Consider the following 18,762-nt stretch of genomic DNA (forward strand, 5'->3'; position numbering starts at 1 on the left):
CTCTTACATGCAGTTTGATATAGAAAATGGGCGGAATCTATCAATGGATAGGTCTACCGTGACGCGTGAACTGAAACCACCTCCGTCTGTCTAACCAAAAATTTGTAGTCTCATCCTCATTGCTCATAAATTATAAAGATCAGAAGACTGAAATTTTCTATATATATTTTATAGGGAGCCCTACTATTAAAGATCGCCCACGGCTTCAAAGATGTATATTATATATTATAAGTGATCAAACGGTTTTGCGGTTTTTTTCTAATTATTAATCACTTGCCACACAAGATAGTTTACACTAACACAAATTTTATAAGTGATCAATTTTTGATTTTTATCATTTTTTTTCTGTATGTCACTCATAAGGTAAACAAGACAGAACCTTGAAAATTTTTATGTAAATTCTGAACTCCAAGACTCCATTGTCTTCAATTGAACAAGTCCGCTCATTATTAAAACGCAGCAGATATTTTTGCATCCAGGAGAACATTTACAACAAATATTACACAGACTGACACTGTTAGGTCGACTCAGAATTTGATGCATATCATGAGTATAATTACTCCTTTTTCTAGCAAACTTTTAGACAAAATGAAGATGCCACAATCTTCCGAAGGTGCTCCCGAAATTAATCATGAGCAAATTAATTTAGAAAGCAAACAAACAGCATTCAGCCTTATCTGTTTTTCTACAGGCATGCGCACTGATCTTAAGGGTTACACAAGTAAATATATTCAGCAAGGGCTTTGTTCGGCATGTGCTCTTAGACGAAAGAAAGAAAGAAAAATTAAAAGAAGGATCTTTTAGGATTAGCACTTTGTTTCTTGATTGTTTTTTATTTTTGAACAGTGCTTGAAACTTAACGATATTTTGAATTTTGTTTTGCATAGAGTCGACGCTGTTAAAAAAGATTCCGATGACAAGGATAACAAAACTAGACATGCAGATGATGAAACTGTTGAAGATGCAATGAATTATCTTTCAAATATTTGGGAACCTGGAACGAATAACATTGGTTTTTCAGATGAAGAGCAATCTGGTGAAATGGATGCCACAGCGTTCAAACTAAAAGCTCGCCAGTTAGATGAAAATGAGTATGATGAATCCGATCGACCTGAACAGCTTTATGAATCTGGTGGTAAGCAGCGATCGCTACATAAAAATAAAATTATTTAGTGCAACAATTGCTAATGTTTTTAATAGTTCTCAAGTAGCTTTTAATTTTCCTAAATTTATATAGATGTATAAGATGATTTAGACCTTTTTCGTTTCAAATGATAAAATTTCCTGCAATGTGATATGTTAGTGTCCGTTCCTAAGCATCCATCACTCACTTTGTTATCATCACGGTGATGAGAAAGTGCAGCAACTAAGCAGTAATTACTAAAAATCGCATTTCCTTTATTAAGGAAAGCATTTTCCATACTTCCTTTGCAAGTAATCGTATTTTTTCTCTTTTAACCTCGTATGTTGGCTTTTTATAGCTGGGATATAACACTTCCAGCTTAAAGAAATTGATTCGAAATAATTGCAGTCTCGTATATCTTTTTACTTTAACTTCATTGTTTGTTGGGATGTAGTCTTAAAATGACAAGAAATTTTGCGTGCGAGAAAATAACTAGCACGGGTCAGTGCGCAACTCATTTGCCTGAATAAATCCTTCGATCTGTAATCGCGTTCTGTATGGCCCATTCTTTCGACTGATTGTCATGAATGTTTCAATTATACCGAAACTGAACTCTGCTCTTTCAGGCCGGAATACAAGCAGGCAAGTATGATGGGCACCCTGAGCATTAGCAAATAACGATGGTTACGAATTCCATTGTGAATAAAGCAAATTCAGTAAGCGCTTTCTTTACTACGATAGGTCATCGAGATCATCTCATGAGTCCAGCTTCGAAATTTTTGTTTTGTACTATCTTAGTTTTACCTTTGGATGTTAAAAAGGGTGAGCTGCATCAGTTCTTTCCTCTCAAAGCCTTTATTTGTTACTCTTGGCTTTCTGCTACACGGATTTTTGAGCGAAACTTACCAACTCGTCTGCATATGAATGTGGTACAAGTTAAAGCAGTTGAAATAATAAGCTGGTAGTAATAGTAGTAATAGCGTAAAGAACATACAAAGTAGTCTAACAGTATGTATCTTTGTTGTTGTAGCTTGGACGTAAGTGTGCATGTACACGTACTATATCAGTCTGTGCGTAAAAGTGTTGGACTTAAGAGTAGTACGGGTATATGTCAATAATAGATTTGGAATTGAAATCGTAACGGTTAAAAATTGGGTATGTTGTTTAAAATATTGTGCAGCTTTGAATAAATTGTTTCTGTTTTAAGAATGGGGCTCATAAGAGTACCCCACTTGTGTGAAAAGAGTGTCATGATAGAGTAACAGGACTAAATCAGTAAAACGTGGTCTTTATTGTTTCGGTGTTAGTCAACACAACATTAAACTTTCGTGATATTCCGACAATTAGCTTATTAGTTGTTCCAGTGACGCTATTTGTTTTCTTAACACGGTTGACCAGTCGCTCGACCGCAGATTGTCCTTGGCGAGCATGGAATTATTTATTTTTCACGAAAAAGAAATTAATGACAAAGACATATGACTCAGACATAAACATTATTGTAACGCGCCGCTCTTCAAACGGGATGACTTGGTTTGTTTCGGCAATAATCGATGGCAGGTAAAGTGCAGTTGTTTAGCTTGCCAAGTTTGTTCGCATTTGTGATCTTTTTAAGTACTTTTTCCTGTTACTTGAGACCTGATGCCAAATGTTTGGATTTCCGGCAATATACATATATATTTATATATATATACATATATATTCTCCTTTTTTCGGAAAATTTGTCTATGTTACAGCGAGGTAATGCAGGCACGTACAATAAATAGATAAATGCGAAATATCGCGGTTGAGTTTATAATTGACGTAATAAAATATGAAAAGAAATCAGCACAGCACAGATATCGCGACTCATTTTATTTGTTAGCGATTGACATATGGATTTGTAGATCAAATATTTGTCCTGGTTCAACTCGACTTAATCGTTTTGTAAAATTGTAAATGTTGACTTCCGCAGATGTATTTCGGAGTTCCCTATACCAAGAAGGCCGTACTCATTAGGCAAGTTTATTTTCAGCAGAATCCAGAGTGACAGAGTGTTCAGGAGAACCTTAGTAGTGAATTAGTAGCCTGCATCTCCAGAATTTCTTTTTCGACAGGATTGATCGTGTTTATTAAGGAATGTGTAGTATATTTCAAAAGGGAGTATAGAGTGATGGACTACTGGTCTCTGACATTCTGCCTTCTTCCCTAGGAACAGCCTAGGCACCGTCAAGCAATTTGGTATAATTCTACGAGTGATGGACTAATAGTCTCTGCAACTCAAAATTTTTTCCTTTAGACGGGATGAATTTGTCGTCCGCTTGTCCTAATTGTTATTCTCCTAACGAAAGACTCGTTTAATTTACACTTATTTCGCTGACTGGTAAAGCATAATTAACGAACTGCCGCTTTGCTTTAGTTTGGAGAATGGGTTTAATTGCAGATTTATGGAAGCTAGTGTTGGCTTGCATGCATTCAGAACTATTAAATAGATAAATACTTGCGCATCAAATGTGCTGATACCAAGATGTTACTAAGATAATTTGAATATTGAACGCAATGATTGCGTTATCGTCTGCAGACACTGTTTGCTTGTTTTCGTAAAAGAAAGGGGTAATCACGTATCTAAAAGGCCAAATTTCAGTCACGACCATACCGATAGTTGATAAGCATCTTTGCCCCGATGGCGTAAGACTCTGGTGTCATTTTCGTTGCTATCATTGATATGTAAATGAAAAAGCAGAACATTATATTAAATTATAGCTGTCAAAATCCGAAAACTAACAACTGGGTTCCTGACCACCAAACAAACGACTAAACTATTAATAGAAGAATATTTTTTGTCTTATTTTTAAGTGTATATGCGTATATACTTAGTATATACATATACCTACTTATCCATACACTGCATTTGTCCGTAGATTTATTTCAGTGAGCATGAAATACATTAATTAATAAAATAAAAATAATAAAATATTTGTAGTGAAAGTGTTGTCGCAAAAATATTGTCAGAAACGATGAGTGAATGATCAACGATGTGCAATGGCTACTTTTTACTCCCCAAAAAGTGGTTTCTCACTTTGGTGAAGAATACCAACAATTTTGCATATATCTATAAGTTTGGGAGATATGGACTTCACTTAGGTGCTAGTATAGACCACAGGCAATTATTCTTGAAAATCACTGGAAAATTTGTTGTACCATCGAAAACAAAAATTATTGTTAACATTATTTTTATTGCCGAAAAAAGTTTTGGAGATGATATTGGTAAATTTTTATTACTATAATTTTCATTTTTCCAGGCCCTCGTTTGGTAGGACTTCACTGAGTACTAAGCCTTTTGTATCACATCGCGCATTTGCGTTTTTTATGTACTTCCCTTATTTGAAGAGATCGGCACTTATATTGAACGTTTGGGTACAAAATTTACATAGGTGCAATGCTTATAGATGGAAGTGTTTATTAGTTTCTCTAGTCACTTAGTTCTAACAGTGATAGGGACAAATTTTGCTACCAAGGCCACATTGTCCCGTGAAATCAAAAAACTTCTAGTAGTCTTCAAAGAGCTAGACTTACTGGTCACCTCTTTTAGTATGTCTGGACACCACTTCTTTCAAATCTTCTATTGTTAAGGAACTTAATTCGTCTTCAGGCAATTATTCTTGCTCGTTTTCTATGTATTTTATAATGTTGTTTAAACAGGGTTTGTATAAGTATTTCAAATAACAATTCGCATTCCTTAATTTGTTATAAAAACCTTAACAAAACTTTAAATTCCCCAAACACGTAGAAGGGACTCTTGCGTCTAGTTCCAAAGGATCAGTCTACAAAAACCTAATATATGAGACGTATGTTTAATATACATATTTAATAAGCTTGTCTTACTGTTAATATTTCCATTAATTCTGTGAAAGTGATTCTCTGATCTGGCTTTCTGACTGGTTTCGCTTAATTTTACTTTGCAACCATACAAATTTACGTCGTCTTTTTGTAGACAGACACGACATATTTGTTGCAAATCTTCCAAATTTAAATCCATGCTTTTAAGCAATACTTCATGCAAATATTTTTTCCTTTTTGGTTGTTGCTCAGTAAAGTTTGTTTTTGTTTGTTAATTTTTTTTAAATCTTTTGTTCTGGCTTAACTACTGCCAGTAAGCGATTTTGCTAGGAATTTATTTTAATTTCAATTTACAGCTGTTTTCTCTTATCAATGTGACGCTTACAACAACCAATACTAACTCTAAAGTGTACTTAACAGTTGTTGTGGATTGCAAAAAACCCATACTCATCAACAAATGCTGAATAGGCGATGCGAAACCAACCGAGAACATAAGCTAACTGTCAGATACGTGTTTAAATCCATGTTAGTGTTTGTTTACATAAATGTTAATGGAGAAGTGCAAAACTTATAAAGTGAAAAAGTTCTTTAAAATTGACTTTTTGAAACAAAAAAAGGGGAAAAAATTTAATTTTGTCAATTTAATTTAATTATAGTTTCCTGATGTTTTTCCTATGATGAATAACTATTGCATAGACTAAAGTGTTTATTTATTTATTTATTTTTTTTTTGTTTGTTTAGAGATGGATTGGACCAGTTAAGTTAATGTTAGATCCATAATCCAGAAACGAAGTTGAGAGCGATTGATGAAAAAATTTAAGCATAGGTAGACTGATGTGGCAGAGTGTTCGCATTGAGAGGCTCTGTTCCGCTGTCAATCCATAAATCACCGTACTTGGTACTGTACTGTCAAGATCCGGCTAATAATGCCGATAAAAGAAAAAGTGTAGGCGATTCGTGATTGTAATAGAAATACTAAATGTAAAATTAGAATGAAAACTCAGCTGATTTGATAAAGGCAGTCAGTTGCTTCAAATGCCTAAAGTTACCAGCACGAAAAATTTCATATAGATTGTTATACAGGTTAAATATACTGAAAGATTGTCTAAGGATGTTAAACCTCCTGCACTCAAAAATAAGGTGCTCGGCAGACTCAGTAATATTGCAATCCTCACAGATGTCAGAGGAGGAGACTTTGATCATTTTAAAATAGACCTTGTCGTAGGTGTTATTACTCATAAGACGGTGAAGAACTTTAAATTCCCATGTTGTGAATTTTCCTTTAGGTAGAAGCATGGGTGTCAAAAAAGGGTAAATTTTGTAGAAAATCCGGTCACTTTTTTCTCTAGCTAAAACATGATACTCATCTTTCCATTCTTTTATGATGAGTTTTTTGACTAGCAGAAAAGCTTCGCTGGGGGGGTAGTTTATGGACAAAACTGTACCATCGAACCTAGCTTGACGAGCATGGAAGTCAGCTTTTTCATTGATACTAAAACCGCAGTGACCTGGGATCCAGATGATGTGGCATTTTTCAATACTTGGGTCTTTTAAAAGGTTGTAGATATCGAAGACATACTTATTGAATGGGTCTTTGTTCTTGATTAAAATTAGAGCAGATTTGCTGTCAGAGCAAACTACAAATTTTTTCAGCTTAATTTCAGATGTGTGGATGATTGCTTGTCTGATGGCCAGAAGTTCAATGAAAGTAGAACTTTGCATTTTCCTATAAGTAAGTTTGGGTATTCAATAATTGAAAAACTAGAGATGTCCGAATTGATAGATCCATCCGTTGCGTATATTTTGAAGTTATTTTCGACGAAGTTTTTGCAGACAAGCGATTCGAAGACAAGACCCTGATCGATTTTTTTTTTGAGTTGGTGATTGAATTAAGTAAGTTTAATTCAACTACGCATTTATCATGAATAATATTATTCCAGGAGGGTACTGAGTTAACTTTATTGAAGATGTTACTGAATTTTTTGAAGCAGTTAGAGTAACTACTGATGACATGATTGTGTCGGGAAGCGACCTCGTCAAAGAAGGCAGGTCTGAAGATTTTTACCTTGAAAAGTTCTTTTGCAGTTACAAGATAAATTCTCTTAGCAACGGGGAGTTCATAAGAGATGGAATGTAAAATTGATGTTGGTGTTGAGGGGGACAAACCGGTACAACGTCTTAGGATTGAGTGTTGAAAGGTTTGTATTTTTTAATGTATACGCAGGAGCGTTACACGATGTAGAGTAGGGATATTCAATTTTGGATCTAACAATAGATTTGTAAACGTTTAATGCTTTCCTAGGTGGGAGTGTGGTGTGAATGTTGGTCAGAAGTTTGATGACATTTGAGCCTGTGTTGCAATTTTCGAGGCTATCCTTGTAATGCTCATGCGTGGTTAAACTTGAGTTGATTATTCTGCCCAAAAATTTAAAAGAGGAAGACGGACTGATTTTTATACCATTGATTGTAATGTAAAAAATTTTTTTGGGATCCTTAGCAAAGCGAATGACTTTTGATTTTTCCGGGTTGAAAGTTAGATTTAAGTCTGCACAAAGTTTGTGAAAAAGATTGGCTTTAGTGTCGAGGTTACGGACTGCTTCCATTAATGATTTTCCAGCAGAGATGATGAGGAAATCGTCAGCATATTGAAATAAATGGGTAGAATTGTCCTGTAATTGATGTAAACCGGCTGTGTATAAATTGAAGAGAACTGGGCTGAGACAGCTACCTTGAGGTAAGCCTCCACAAACTTCGACTGTATGTGAATCTAATACGAGAGTTCTCGAGGAAAGAAAGTTGAGAACTCAATGCCTATTTTGTGTCGGGATTTTAAAATCAGATAGAATTTGGTCCAGTTTCGCTAAGTTTACACAGTCGTAAGCTTTATTAATGTCTAAGCAAAGCATGACTACCTGGTTCCCATTTGTTTTTTCATTTGCAATTTTGAAAAGGACTTCATTAAGGCACATACCGGTGGAGATATTTTTTTGGTAAGCAAAGGACCTTGACGGGAGAAGGTGTGAGTGATTCAGGAATTTTGTTAGTCTTTCATTAATCATTTGGTTGGTAATTTTTAGAAGAACAGGCAAGAGGGATATGGGTCTGAAGTTAGTGAATATTTCAAGATCTTTTCCGGGTTTAGGAATGGGCATTATTTTAATTGTACCGCAAACGGTGGGAAACGAGTTGGTCATCCAGCGCTCATTTATAGCAGATAGCAGGGTTAGAAGGCTTGGCATGGGAAGGACATTTATCATTTCATATTTGATTCCGTCATGGCCTGCTGCTGTGGACTTCTTTTTCGACTTAAGGACGTGCATGAGTTCATCAAGGGAGAATGGAGAGATGTTTTTCATCCGAGAGTTAAGTAAGGAGGTTTGGAGACCACATGTCGAGGGAACTTGAGCTTTCAGCCATTCAAGGTAGGATTTGTTGTTCAGATCATCCCAAATGGGGTTTTTGTATTTCTTTTTTGTGGTGCGATGACCATTTAAAAATTTCTACAATGGCTTTGTATTGCTATTTGAGCATAGCTCTTCGATAACGAGGGCTCGGTGGCATCTTTTGGCTTTTCTAATCGATTTCTTCCATTCTTTTTGTGATAACTTGAAATCTTCAAAATTAGAAATATTGGGGTATTTGGAAAATTTTTGTTTAGCAGCCTGTAATCTACGGAATTGTGAAGTGAGCAGCTCGTTCCACCAAGGTTTTGGTGAGTAGGAATTCGAGATTTGGATGTCGGATTTGGCGTTAATTATTTCTTGTTGAAATGAGCACTGGATAGATTCGACCTGTGGCTCAAGACATACGTGAATAAGATTATTTAGGAGTTTTTTCCTCGAGATAAAGTCATTTATCTTGTACGAGGTAATAGAGGTGGCATTAAAGAGAATAGGAAGGTGGTGGCTGTTTCCCAGGAAAATTTCTTTTTTAACCTCCCGTTTGAATGTGAGATGGGTTGCGTTAGTGAAAGTAAGGTCCAACACGCTACCACAATTGTTGGTCGTAGAGTGAAAATAGGTTGGTGAATTATCATTCAGACAATAGAAGTTACTAGCTTTAATGATTTCTTGCAAGGCTTTGCCTTTATTTTTTGACACGGAGTCACCAAAGCAAGGGTGTCTTGCATTGAAATCTCCTGCAATTATGACATTGTGGAAACTATTGAGCATATCACAGAGACGATTGAAGTCATCCCGGAAAGATTGAATGGGGATGTTGGGCTTGAAATAGCAAACAGCAATGACGATATTAGGTTTTAGACAAGAGGTTTTGATAATGACAATGTCAGCAGTCGATTTAAATGCGATTTGTTTGAAGGATATGCCTTTTCTGGCAAGGATGGCAACACCCCCATAGCCGTCACTTCTACATTTATAAGCGGAGTTGTAATTTGAGATTTTGAGATCGGAAATGTTTTCATTGGACAGAAAGATTTCACTCAAGATGGCGAAATCAGTTCGGTTGGAATTTATGAAAAAATCAAGAGAATGGGCATTACGCCTGAAGCTTTGTATGTTATACTGTAGGAAGGACGTCATAAGAAATGTTAGAACATGATAGGGCCGACCCAGATGTACCTTGTTTTAAAAGATCAAATTTGATTTAAGGGAACTTATTTCTGTTTGGATGGTTTTAAGCATGTCTTCTTGAGAAGAGATGGAGAGAATCCTGGAAATCTTTTCCAGAATTATCTCCATTTCAGTGGATTTATGGTAATTGATGAAAGTATGCTTTTCAGGGGGTGGGGTAGGTTTTTTTGGCTCCTGCGACTTATTACTGTAGGTCGAGGGCGTCTTGAGAGACATTCTATGCAAGGACTTGGGAATACTTGTTTTATTTTTTAAAACTGCATTGATGTTTTTGTTAATTAAAATATTATTTGTATCAATAGTAGGGTCTCTGATATTGTTAGGAGCATTGCTGTCCTTCATTGCTGGGAAGTTTACGTCATAGTTTTCAAGTAAATTGTATGGGTTGTTAGAGAATTTCTCTTTGTATTCTCTAAAAGATAAGTTCTGGATGATTAAAATTTTTTTTAAATTTTCCTCTTTCTTTCTTTTTGGACACTCTTGAAATGTTACGTTGTCGTCCAGCGACCCGCAACCTAGACATTTGATTGAGAGGCATGAGTCCGTAGGACAGGCCGGTGACTTGCCACAGTTCAGGCATCTGCTTTCCTTACTTTTGCAGAATTTGGCGATGTGACCAAATCGGCCGCAATTATAGCAGAGCCTGACGGAAGGAATGAAGTAGTCAACTGGAATATTGCAATAGTTGAATTTTATACTCTTGGGAATTAGTTTACCCTTGAAACCAATTTTTAGGCTGTTTGTTGGGATGAACATTTCTCTGCCTGCAGGGTCTCTTCTGAAGATTCTTGTAACAGAAATGATTTCAATATCAGACGTAGCTGAGTTGAGAAAGTCCTCTTCCTTAATTGAAGGTGGAATGTTTTTTACGATCCCAAATTTTTCTGTGAAAAGATGTAGGCCTTGCAAGACTTTGGACCAAAATCATTGTTTATTATAAAGTTGTTGGCATCAACCGCAGTGGCAAAACCAAGTTTGGCTTTGCCATTGCTGATGGTTTTGATATTAATCAAACCATCCAATTTGAGATCTTTGATGTGTTCGAAAAAAAATAGAAAAGGTTTCTTTAGGTTATTGTTACATACTTCAATGAATACGTAGCACTCACCGGTCGTGTCGTCACTATAACGATTTGGACTAGTTGGGTCAGAGCTCTTTCCTTTTATGGGACTACGATTATTGTTACTGTTCACAGAGCTGTCTTTATTGGGAGGCCTATTCCTAGAGGGAGCGATCGGGGACTTTAAGGAGGTGATATTGACATCCTCAGTCAAGTCTTTTACAGATGAATTGTTCTTATCAGAGATGATCTTTTTGAGACCTTCGTTCTGGGCTGTGATTTTTCTTTTAAATGAACCCTTGCTATGCGTGATTCGAACAAAATTTTCGAAATCATCATCGTTTGATAACATGTTTGAGAGCCTCACCCCCTTGAGGGGCGGGCGACTTTTAGGTTTCGTGCTAGATTAAAGGCAAGAGAAAAGGATCAACTGACTTACCGAGAAAAGAAGGGATATGGAAATCAGCCGTTTTTGGTGGAACCGACAGAGACAGAGAAGAACAAAGCCTTGTAAGTTAAAGCAGTTTTAAGAATTTGACAGGAATCGCCGCTACTTGATGTCCAATGTACAGGTGAGTTGACGAAGTGAGTCTTGTCAGGATGAGGTTGAAGACAGCAGGTGGTGCTGCGCAATTTGCGGAGAAGCACAAGGACGTCGAAGCCTTTGTTGATTTTGTTTAAATGCCGCAACTTCACTATATATATTTTCACTACTTCAAGAGTTTTCAGAAACAAAAAAAAAAGGAGAATTTTTTCTTTTTTTGTTGAAAAAAAAATTTATTTTTCAAGAATTTTCTGCAAGAAAGCGTCTTATTTCATGCAGAGTTGCCGAGCGTTTTTTGATTGAGTAACTACAAAAATGGACTAAAGTGTTTATACGAAAATACATCACTGTTTTGATTGTCAACGTACACGCACGCAAAATTTTTAAATCTTGCAAAAAATTTGTGTTCTCCCACAATGAAACGGAAATTGCGCAAATGGAAAATGTAGAAAATTTCAATGCAAATTGACATAAATGATGAAAAGATGAAAAGAAGAAGGAAAATGAAGAAGAAATGTAATCATCATTTCGTACGCACAAAAAAAAACTGTTATACAATTGTTATACAACTGTTATTTAAATCTTGAATTAAATAAATACTTTTTATTTTCATGTATATAATGCAATTGAATTTAAGTAAATAGCAGAAAAATTGTCAAATATTTCTTCACGTTATTTTTTTTCTTGTTAATATAGATGAGGAAAGAAATGACGGTTATCTTTTTGATGCGAATCAGAAGAATGGACAACATCATATCGAAAGCGAGCAGGATGTAATGGAGGAGAATATTCTAAAAAACAATATGGTGGAAACCTATACTTACGACAAACAACGGTATTTATGGGCTAAGATAACGTTTAAAGTAAGTTACTTTTGCATTTTAATAACTTGTCAATCTTTTAAAACTTACGCAAGGAGTTTCTTTGTTTCCTAATACGACTTAATTAGGCTCCGTCCAATGCATTGTTAAATGCAAAACTTTATTTACAAAATAATTATACTTCTACAGTTAACGGAAATTATGTACGGAAATTAGACATTGTTTATTTCATTAATTATAAAGCATTCCAAAGAAAGCCACGAATACATTTCGTTCTAACGTTCTTCCCCTTGCATGCTGGGCTTCTTTGTCAAAAAAATTTAATCACTTGTAACTTTGTGTGGGCAAGGCCGTTTTTTTTCATTTTTGAACGTAAAGGGTAGAGTGCTTCGAAAAGGAAAAGTGGAAAATTTCAGCCTTCTAACTTTAATAATTGTCTGAGTAACGAGCAAAAACACACAAATTTATGTTAAGACGCGTTCATTTTATGCACCATTTTGGGTTTCTGCTCTGACTAAGTTGGCCCATTTCCAATACCGATGTGCGTGCAAAATCTGCCAATATTTCCGCCAAATTTGTAGTTGATATCTTCATTTTTGTGAATGCCAGCATCAAACGCCACACAGACACACAGACGGCAGACACGGCCAAACCAGAATTTTACGCTGATCAAGAATATCTATAATTTATAGGATCTCTGAAGGCTTCCTCTTGGGGGTTACATACATTATAACAAAAACAAAATGAGTATATCCCCATCTTACAATGGCTAAAATAAAGTCTTAAACTATAAATTAAGGAATCGTTACTTGTCGTGTACAACATGCTCTTTCTCTTATTGAGAGAGAACAAGAATAAGTTTAAAAGAGAATGTGGAGTAAGTAAAATCCGTGATATATTGCATTTTAGAGGGTTTTGAAGTAGTTCATGTGTATTGTCATTTTATCGCATATACGATTTTCGTAAACAATTAGTATTCACATGGCGGGCACGTTTTTTAGAAAAATTATGAAACATTTGTAAAATAAAAAGATTTTTAAAAGCCATTGTCAAGCTTATATGTAGTGTCTGCTTATTCAATGGAAAGCAAATATTTGCGTATTCTGCGTTAAACTTAGCAAATAAGAAAACTATATTCGCCGGTAACCAAATCTTTTATACCCGCCACCTTTGTCGAAAAAAAAAAAATTGAATTTCGGTGCTCTATAACACTAACTGTGCGCGCACAATTTTTCTATTTTCGTACCGGTACTGTTTGGACCGCCCACAAAATACACAAATTTGTATTGTTACAATTTCTTAATAATGACCAAGAAACCCATTTATTGGCATTTGAAAATCGAGATGTTCTAAAAGGGCGTGTCCTGTGCTAAACATATATTTGATCGTAAAGATTGTAAGCTGTTGATCGTAGGTTGGTGTCGAAAATAGGTCACATCGGGCAAAGGACGCGCTCGCAATACAATGTACATTGAAAACATTTTGTTCACAAGAAAAAAATTGGGTTAAGTTGTCCATTAATGCAGTAAAGACCGGAGTTTCTCCGCTTTGTATAAACATGGGGAAAGTTGAAAACAAGATTCGTCCTTACCTATGAACATAATTCATTTACTTGCTTTTTTTTATAATCATGTAAGCGCGGTAGAAGATATCTTCGTCAGAGATCAGAGTATAGGCAAATTTTTTGGAAGGACAAACTACAAAATTCGATGGACTTTTTACTACATTTTGTTTACAATCTCTTTCTTTAATCATTTTTTAAAAACCGGTGGTTTCATAATGTAGGCGGTTATTATCATTATTATTATTATAAAAATCACAAAATAAAGTAAAGAGAGAAAAGAGATAAGAACACTAATTGAAATATATAAATATGTTTGTTATCAATCGAGCGTTCGTACATTCCAATTTCCATGGTTGCAGTCCGTCCTTCAAAACGTGTGCTCGTCCATTCGTGTAATCGGCAGATCCCCTTCCTCTCATAAGCTTACCTTCAATTTCTTCATTATGAACTTGCAACACTATGCAACAAAACCATTGCAACGAACTCTAATAAGGGCGTGTAATTTAAAGCTTTCGTTTTCACAGTTAAAAAAAAAAACATCACTAAGTTATTACACGTTGTTTTTCGAAGGCGACAAAGAAAGTGTACGTTTTTCCGTTAAAGGTTTATTGTACATTAGGACCAGCAACTAACAATTTATAAATGCGATTTATTGTATCCAACCTTATGAGAAATTGAAATAGTGCTGACGAAGCATTCAAAGTCCCCATCGCTTTACGTTTTTAGGGTTGTTATTAATATCCCGTTTCTCTTTTATTTGCTGTATTGTCATTGTAGTTTACTATCCAAAGAAATTTACTACAGATGTAAATTCTATTTTAAAATCGTACGCCAACCTGGCAGATTAGCGTTGTAATCGACTTGCTCGAGTAGCGATTTCAGAGTCTCCTAAAAATTGCTAATAAATAATAGTTTAAGTTTAACTTTTCATACATATTGTGGAATTTTGTAACAGCAAACACTGCAACAAGTCCCTCTTTTTCGATTTGGCTACAAGATTTCTCCAAGGATGTAAGTGCTTTGAAAGCGCGACATCGTTTTTACGTAACGTAAGCAGCAGCAGTAATTTGCGTTGTTGTAGGATCCTTACGTGTGAGTAACAAATTTAATAAAAGTACTTGTTTTGATTGCTTAAAGTTGTTACTGTTGACTTTTGTTCATCGTTATTTCACTCTCGGGACATAAATATTTGGTTTAGTTTCGCACCTAATTTTGGTGGTAAATGATAAGATTGAGGAAAAATATTCAATATATTTGCGTTATTTTTCCGCATGTGGAAATTTTGCCATCACAGCTACAGCGATCGCTGCCATATCCGAAATGTGATGCCTAAAGCAAAAGTTGAAAGTTATTCTATATTACCTGAAGCGCAGAAGACGTCACTGGCCTTTTTAGTGTAAAAACTACTTTATCGCTGGACTATAGACAAGTTGTGTTTTTGTATTGGTATATTTAGCCATATCTTGATTTATTTTCCTATATTTGATTTTTGTGGGAATTGCTTTGCGCTTGGCAATACATGCTACTCAGGAATTTCTTTTATGTTCAAATTGTACTTTCTCTTTCGCTATAGTTTCACCTTCATGTTAATGACTCAACATTTTGTAATGGTGTAATTCTCGATGAGCTATCTCCTTTTAAATTCACCCGACTTGTAAATCGTCAACATTATTCAAGACTGCACTTTAACCCCGCTTACAATACGAAGTATATGAAGTTTGTAGGGTTGTAAATTACACTCAGAGGGCTTAAGATAGACCCACCTTATGGTTTGAGGTATCCACGTAATGTTGTGTTCAGCCTACAGGTTGCAGTGTTTGATATGTACTGCTGAAATTTGTTATATTGGCATCACACAGAGAAATGAAAATGGTTAGATCGGTCCCTATTTTCGACTGCTAGCCGGATTGCTTTATTTGAGCGTCCTCTCATATAATCGTTCCTAGGAAAACTTAATCCCTGTATGGTAAAAAGGAATCATTTTTAATATTTCATGGCAAAAACTAATTCATCAAAGTAAACTGATATTGAAATCAACCTTACCTAATTTGGACGCAGGTCTATTTTTTTGGATATCGCTTCATATAAGGAAATGTAAAGCTTTATACGCTAAAAGCGCCTAATAGTATTAAGTCTATTTTTTAGTTCTTCATGACGGAATCTTAAAAATACACCCGACTTTTTTTTACACACAAATATACCCGACCTATGGTAAATTTGGTGATTTTTTCTACATCATTACAAAAGTCTATACATTTTTTAAAAAACTGTGCACAAAACGTAATAAGGAAGTCCATGGTAAAAGCAGGGTGGAAATATGTCAACGTGGAAGATATTTTTAATATATAAGGTTATTTCTATTTTGCCCACATTTCATTTCGTTATTTATTTTCATAAAACCTGAACTAAGAAGCAGCCAATACAAAAATTTTGAATTCTCATTTAAAGCCATACATTTTAGAGCAGTTATACCGAGCGAGCAAAGAATTGTGCCTGGAAAGGACAAAACTAAACTCCAATAATAAAATAATTCAATTATGTCGATAAAAAACAGTATTAATTTCATATTGGGAGTTAATTATTATTAAGTTAGTCTAATAACCAAATAGTAAATAGTTATTCAACAACTCAACCGTTATGACTACCTTGTCTGGATTCAACGATTTTTATACAAACAACTAAATTGCTCTGCCGTTTCCGCCAAAACCAGTTCTCCACTTGCTAACGTAGATTGAGCAGAGAGATCACTAACTAAAATAAGCTCTAGTTTATACGCGTTGATCTTCATAGAACGATGTTGCCTTATTGAAATCGCGAAAGTATTTACACTATTTTAAATCTATGATTTTTGCTTTAAGATGATGTATACATAAATGCTTAGTGACGGGGCCAACATAACTGTTGCAAATATTATTAATCAGAAATAAGAGCACTTTAGCATAAGCGTTCTTTTCGCTTGTTCTTTAATTAGGTTACCAGTGGTCATATTTTTTTCTTCTGCTTTTATTTGTAATTTTTATTTGTAGTTAGTTATGACACTTCAAGTGAACGAACATATGCTGTTGTATATAGTCACATTACAATATATAGCATATATAATATGAGTTTATACCTATAGTACTCTATTGAAAGTGTTTAAACCTTTTTGCGTGCATAGACTTAGCAATGGGATCGGATGGTCAATAGACCAAAAATTATATGGTTTGTTGAAGCAGAATTACTAACACGTACAGAAATAGGAATTTTAATAGAGCTGCAGGAAATGAAGTCCCTAATACACACCTCGTCGGGCCAAAAATTTGTTTTTCGAAAATGGAGGTGTCTGAATTAATATGTATATGTATAATTAAATGATAAAACAGTATAATTTCTGTTGAATATACAGACCTTTATATTGAACGGGAAGAAATTTGGAAATTGTCAGTTTTAAACCTATGTTGTAGATTTCAATTTTACCATTCGCGCAACGTGCAAATTAGATTTCGCGAAAATCGCAGAGTACCTGGTGTTGAAAGGGCAGATGCTAGGAATTAAAGAAAGAAAGACTAGCTTTAGTCTGATGGTTGTTCTCTACATGTTTTTTATTATACGAGTTCGCCTCAAATAATATTATTATTATATAGTGCGCGTCAAAATAATAATAATTATCTTTACGTTCGTTTGTATGAAGTTAGTAATTCATTAGATCAGTAATAAACGCTTAAGCTAGTATTTTCAAAACTAACTTATTAATAAAATATAGTTTAAACTAGGTCAGTACTAAATGCTTAAGCTAATATTATTAAAATTAAGTTATTAATAAAATAAAAATAATGCATGGACGCAAATAATGAATACCCTGGTCGGTAAGTGTGAACTGAATATAGTTTTAAAGTACTGTTATTGCTGTGCCAAATGTATCTCATGAGACGAACAGACTTTTATATTGTCGAAATGACAATCAATGTAGGAGAGTGAGCACGTTGGTTACAAATCTGCGAGACAGAACAATCCTGTTCCATTCGTTGAAGACGCAGTATCTGCAGCATTTCCATCGGAATTAGCGTCATTATCAAGTAAATGTAGTGCTGATAGCACGGCTACAACATTTCAGGCATCAACCTCTTGAGACAGGATTCGGTTATCACCCAACATGCAAAATAAATTTTCAAAAGTATTTCTTTAAATAGAAACGTTAAGTGGTGATTTAACATTACATAGAGAATCGTGTACAACAATGGTAGGAAAAATGCCAGAAGCAGAACCGACGGCATTGATACCTGAAATTAAACTAAATGCTGATAAAATGTGGGGCTTTGCATCCACTTGCTTCGGTGACCTGTGCGCAAACAGATCGTCACCAGAAAAATGGCCCAAGATCATCCCAACCGAAGAGTTCTGAGAAGCATTCGAATCATTGAATGTATTTAAAGAATGTATTTAAATCCACATCTTACTGTTTGAAATCAGAAAAGGTCCAATGCAAGCCTTTAGACTCACTTTTTGACAAATTTGGTCAAATTGCATAATGAAAAACTTAAAAGCGATTCAGATGGCAAATTACAATTTTTCTTAGTAGTTACCGCTAGCCTTGCACTTAGGACGAGAATAATTCTTACTAATTAAGGATTAGGATGGGAACTTGCAAGGCTAATGACTAATTGTTTTAAAGCCTCGGCAAACAACAACAGCATTGTTGTTGAACTTATTTTTAAATATAAATGAGTTAAAGGAAATTGATAGTCGGGCAAGATCGACTAGTAAATACTCAACACCACTTCATCCAATAGTTATTCATTCTTTTTTTTGGTAATACACCACAAATTATATTTAATTTTCATGTAAATGCGCACATGTTATGAAAGGCGCCATATAGGAGGGTGTCCACCAATTGACGTGGGCTAAATTCAGCAAATTTAACTTACTTGTTAAAGAAATATTATTTTTCATTTGTTTTCGTTATAGATACTGCTAATTGCACTTTAGACTACATAACGGCTGATAAGAATCCTTATATTTGGTGCGCGTTGACGTATATGATCCAAAATATTAAAAATTAGACCTTTTTGTACTAAGGGTTTATTTTTCGTAAGATTCCTTATAGAGTGCTCAAAAAATAATCTTATTCGTCCAACTGAAACAGCTTGGTACAGATTTGCATCCAATTTTTTTTTATAGACCAATTTATTAGGCGTGTGAATCTATTTTGATCATTGTTTATCTTTAAAAAGGTGCTTATTGAGAAAAATTATTTCAATTTATG

General features: G+C 34.9%; 1 protein-coding gene across 1 annotated transcript in view; it reads left to right on the forward strand.

Annotated features, from left to right (window-relative positions):
* LOC119638290 (DNA-directed RNA polymerase I subunit RPA1) overlaps window positions 1-18,762 on the forward strand; it is a 30,678-nt gene that overhangs the window by 6,958 nt on the left and 4,958 nt on the right. Inside the window, exons 13-14 of the mRNA XM_038035021.1 lie at window positions 888-1,135; window positions 11,832-11,998. Coding sequence (XP_037890949.1) covers window positions 888-1,135; window positions 11,832-11,998 — 415 coding nt within the window. The remainder of the gene's footprint in view (window positions 1-887; window positions 1,136-11,831; window positions 11,999-18,762) is intronic.

Source organism: Glossina fuscipes, unplaced genomic scaffold (assembly GCF_014805625.2).
Source record: "Glossina fuscipes isolate IAEA_lab_2018 unplaced genomic scaffold, Yale_Gfus_2 87, whole genome shotgun sequence".
NCBI lineage: Eukaryota > Metazoa > Arthropoda > Insecta > Diptera > Glossinidae > Glossina > Glossina fuscipes.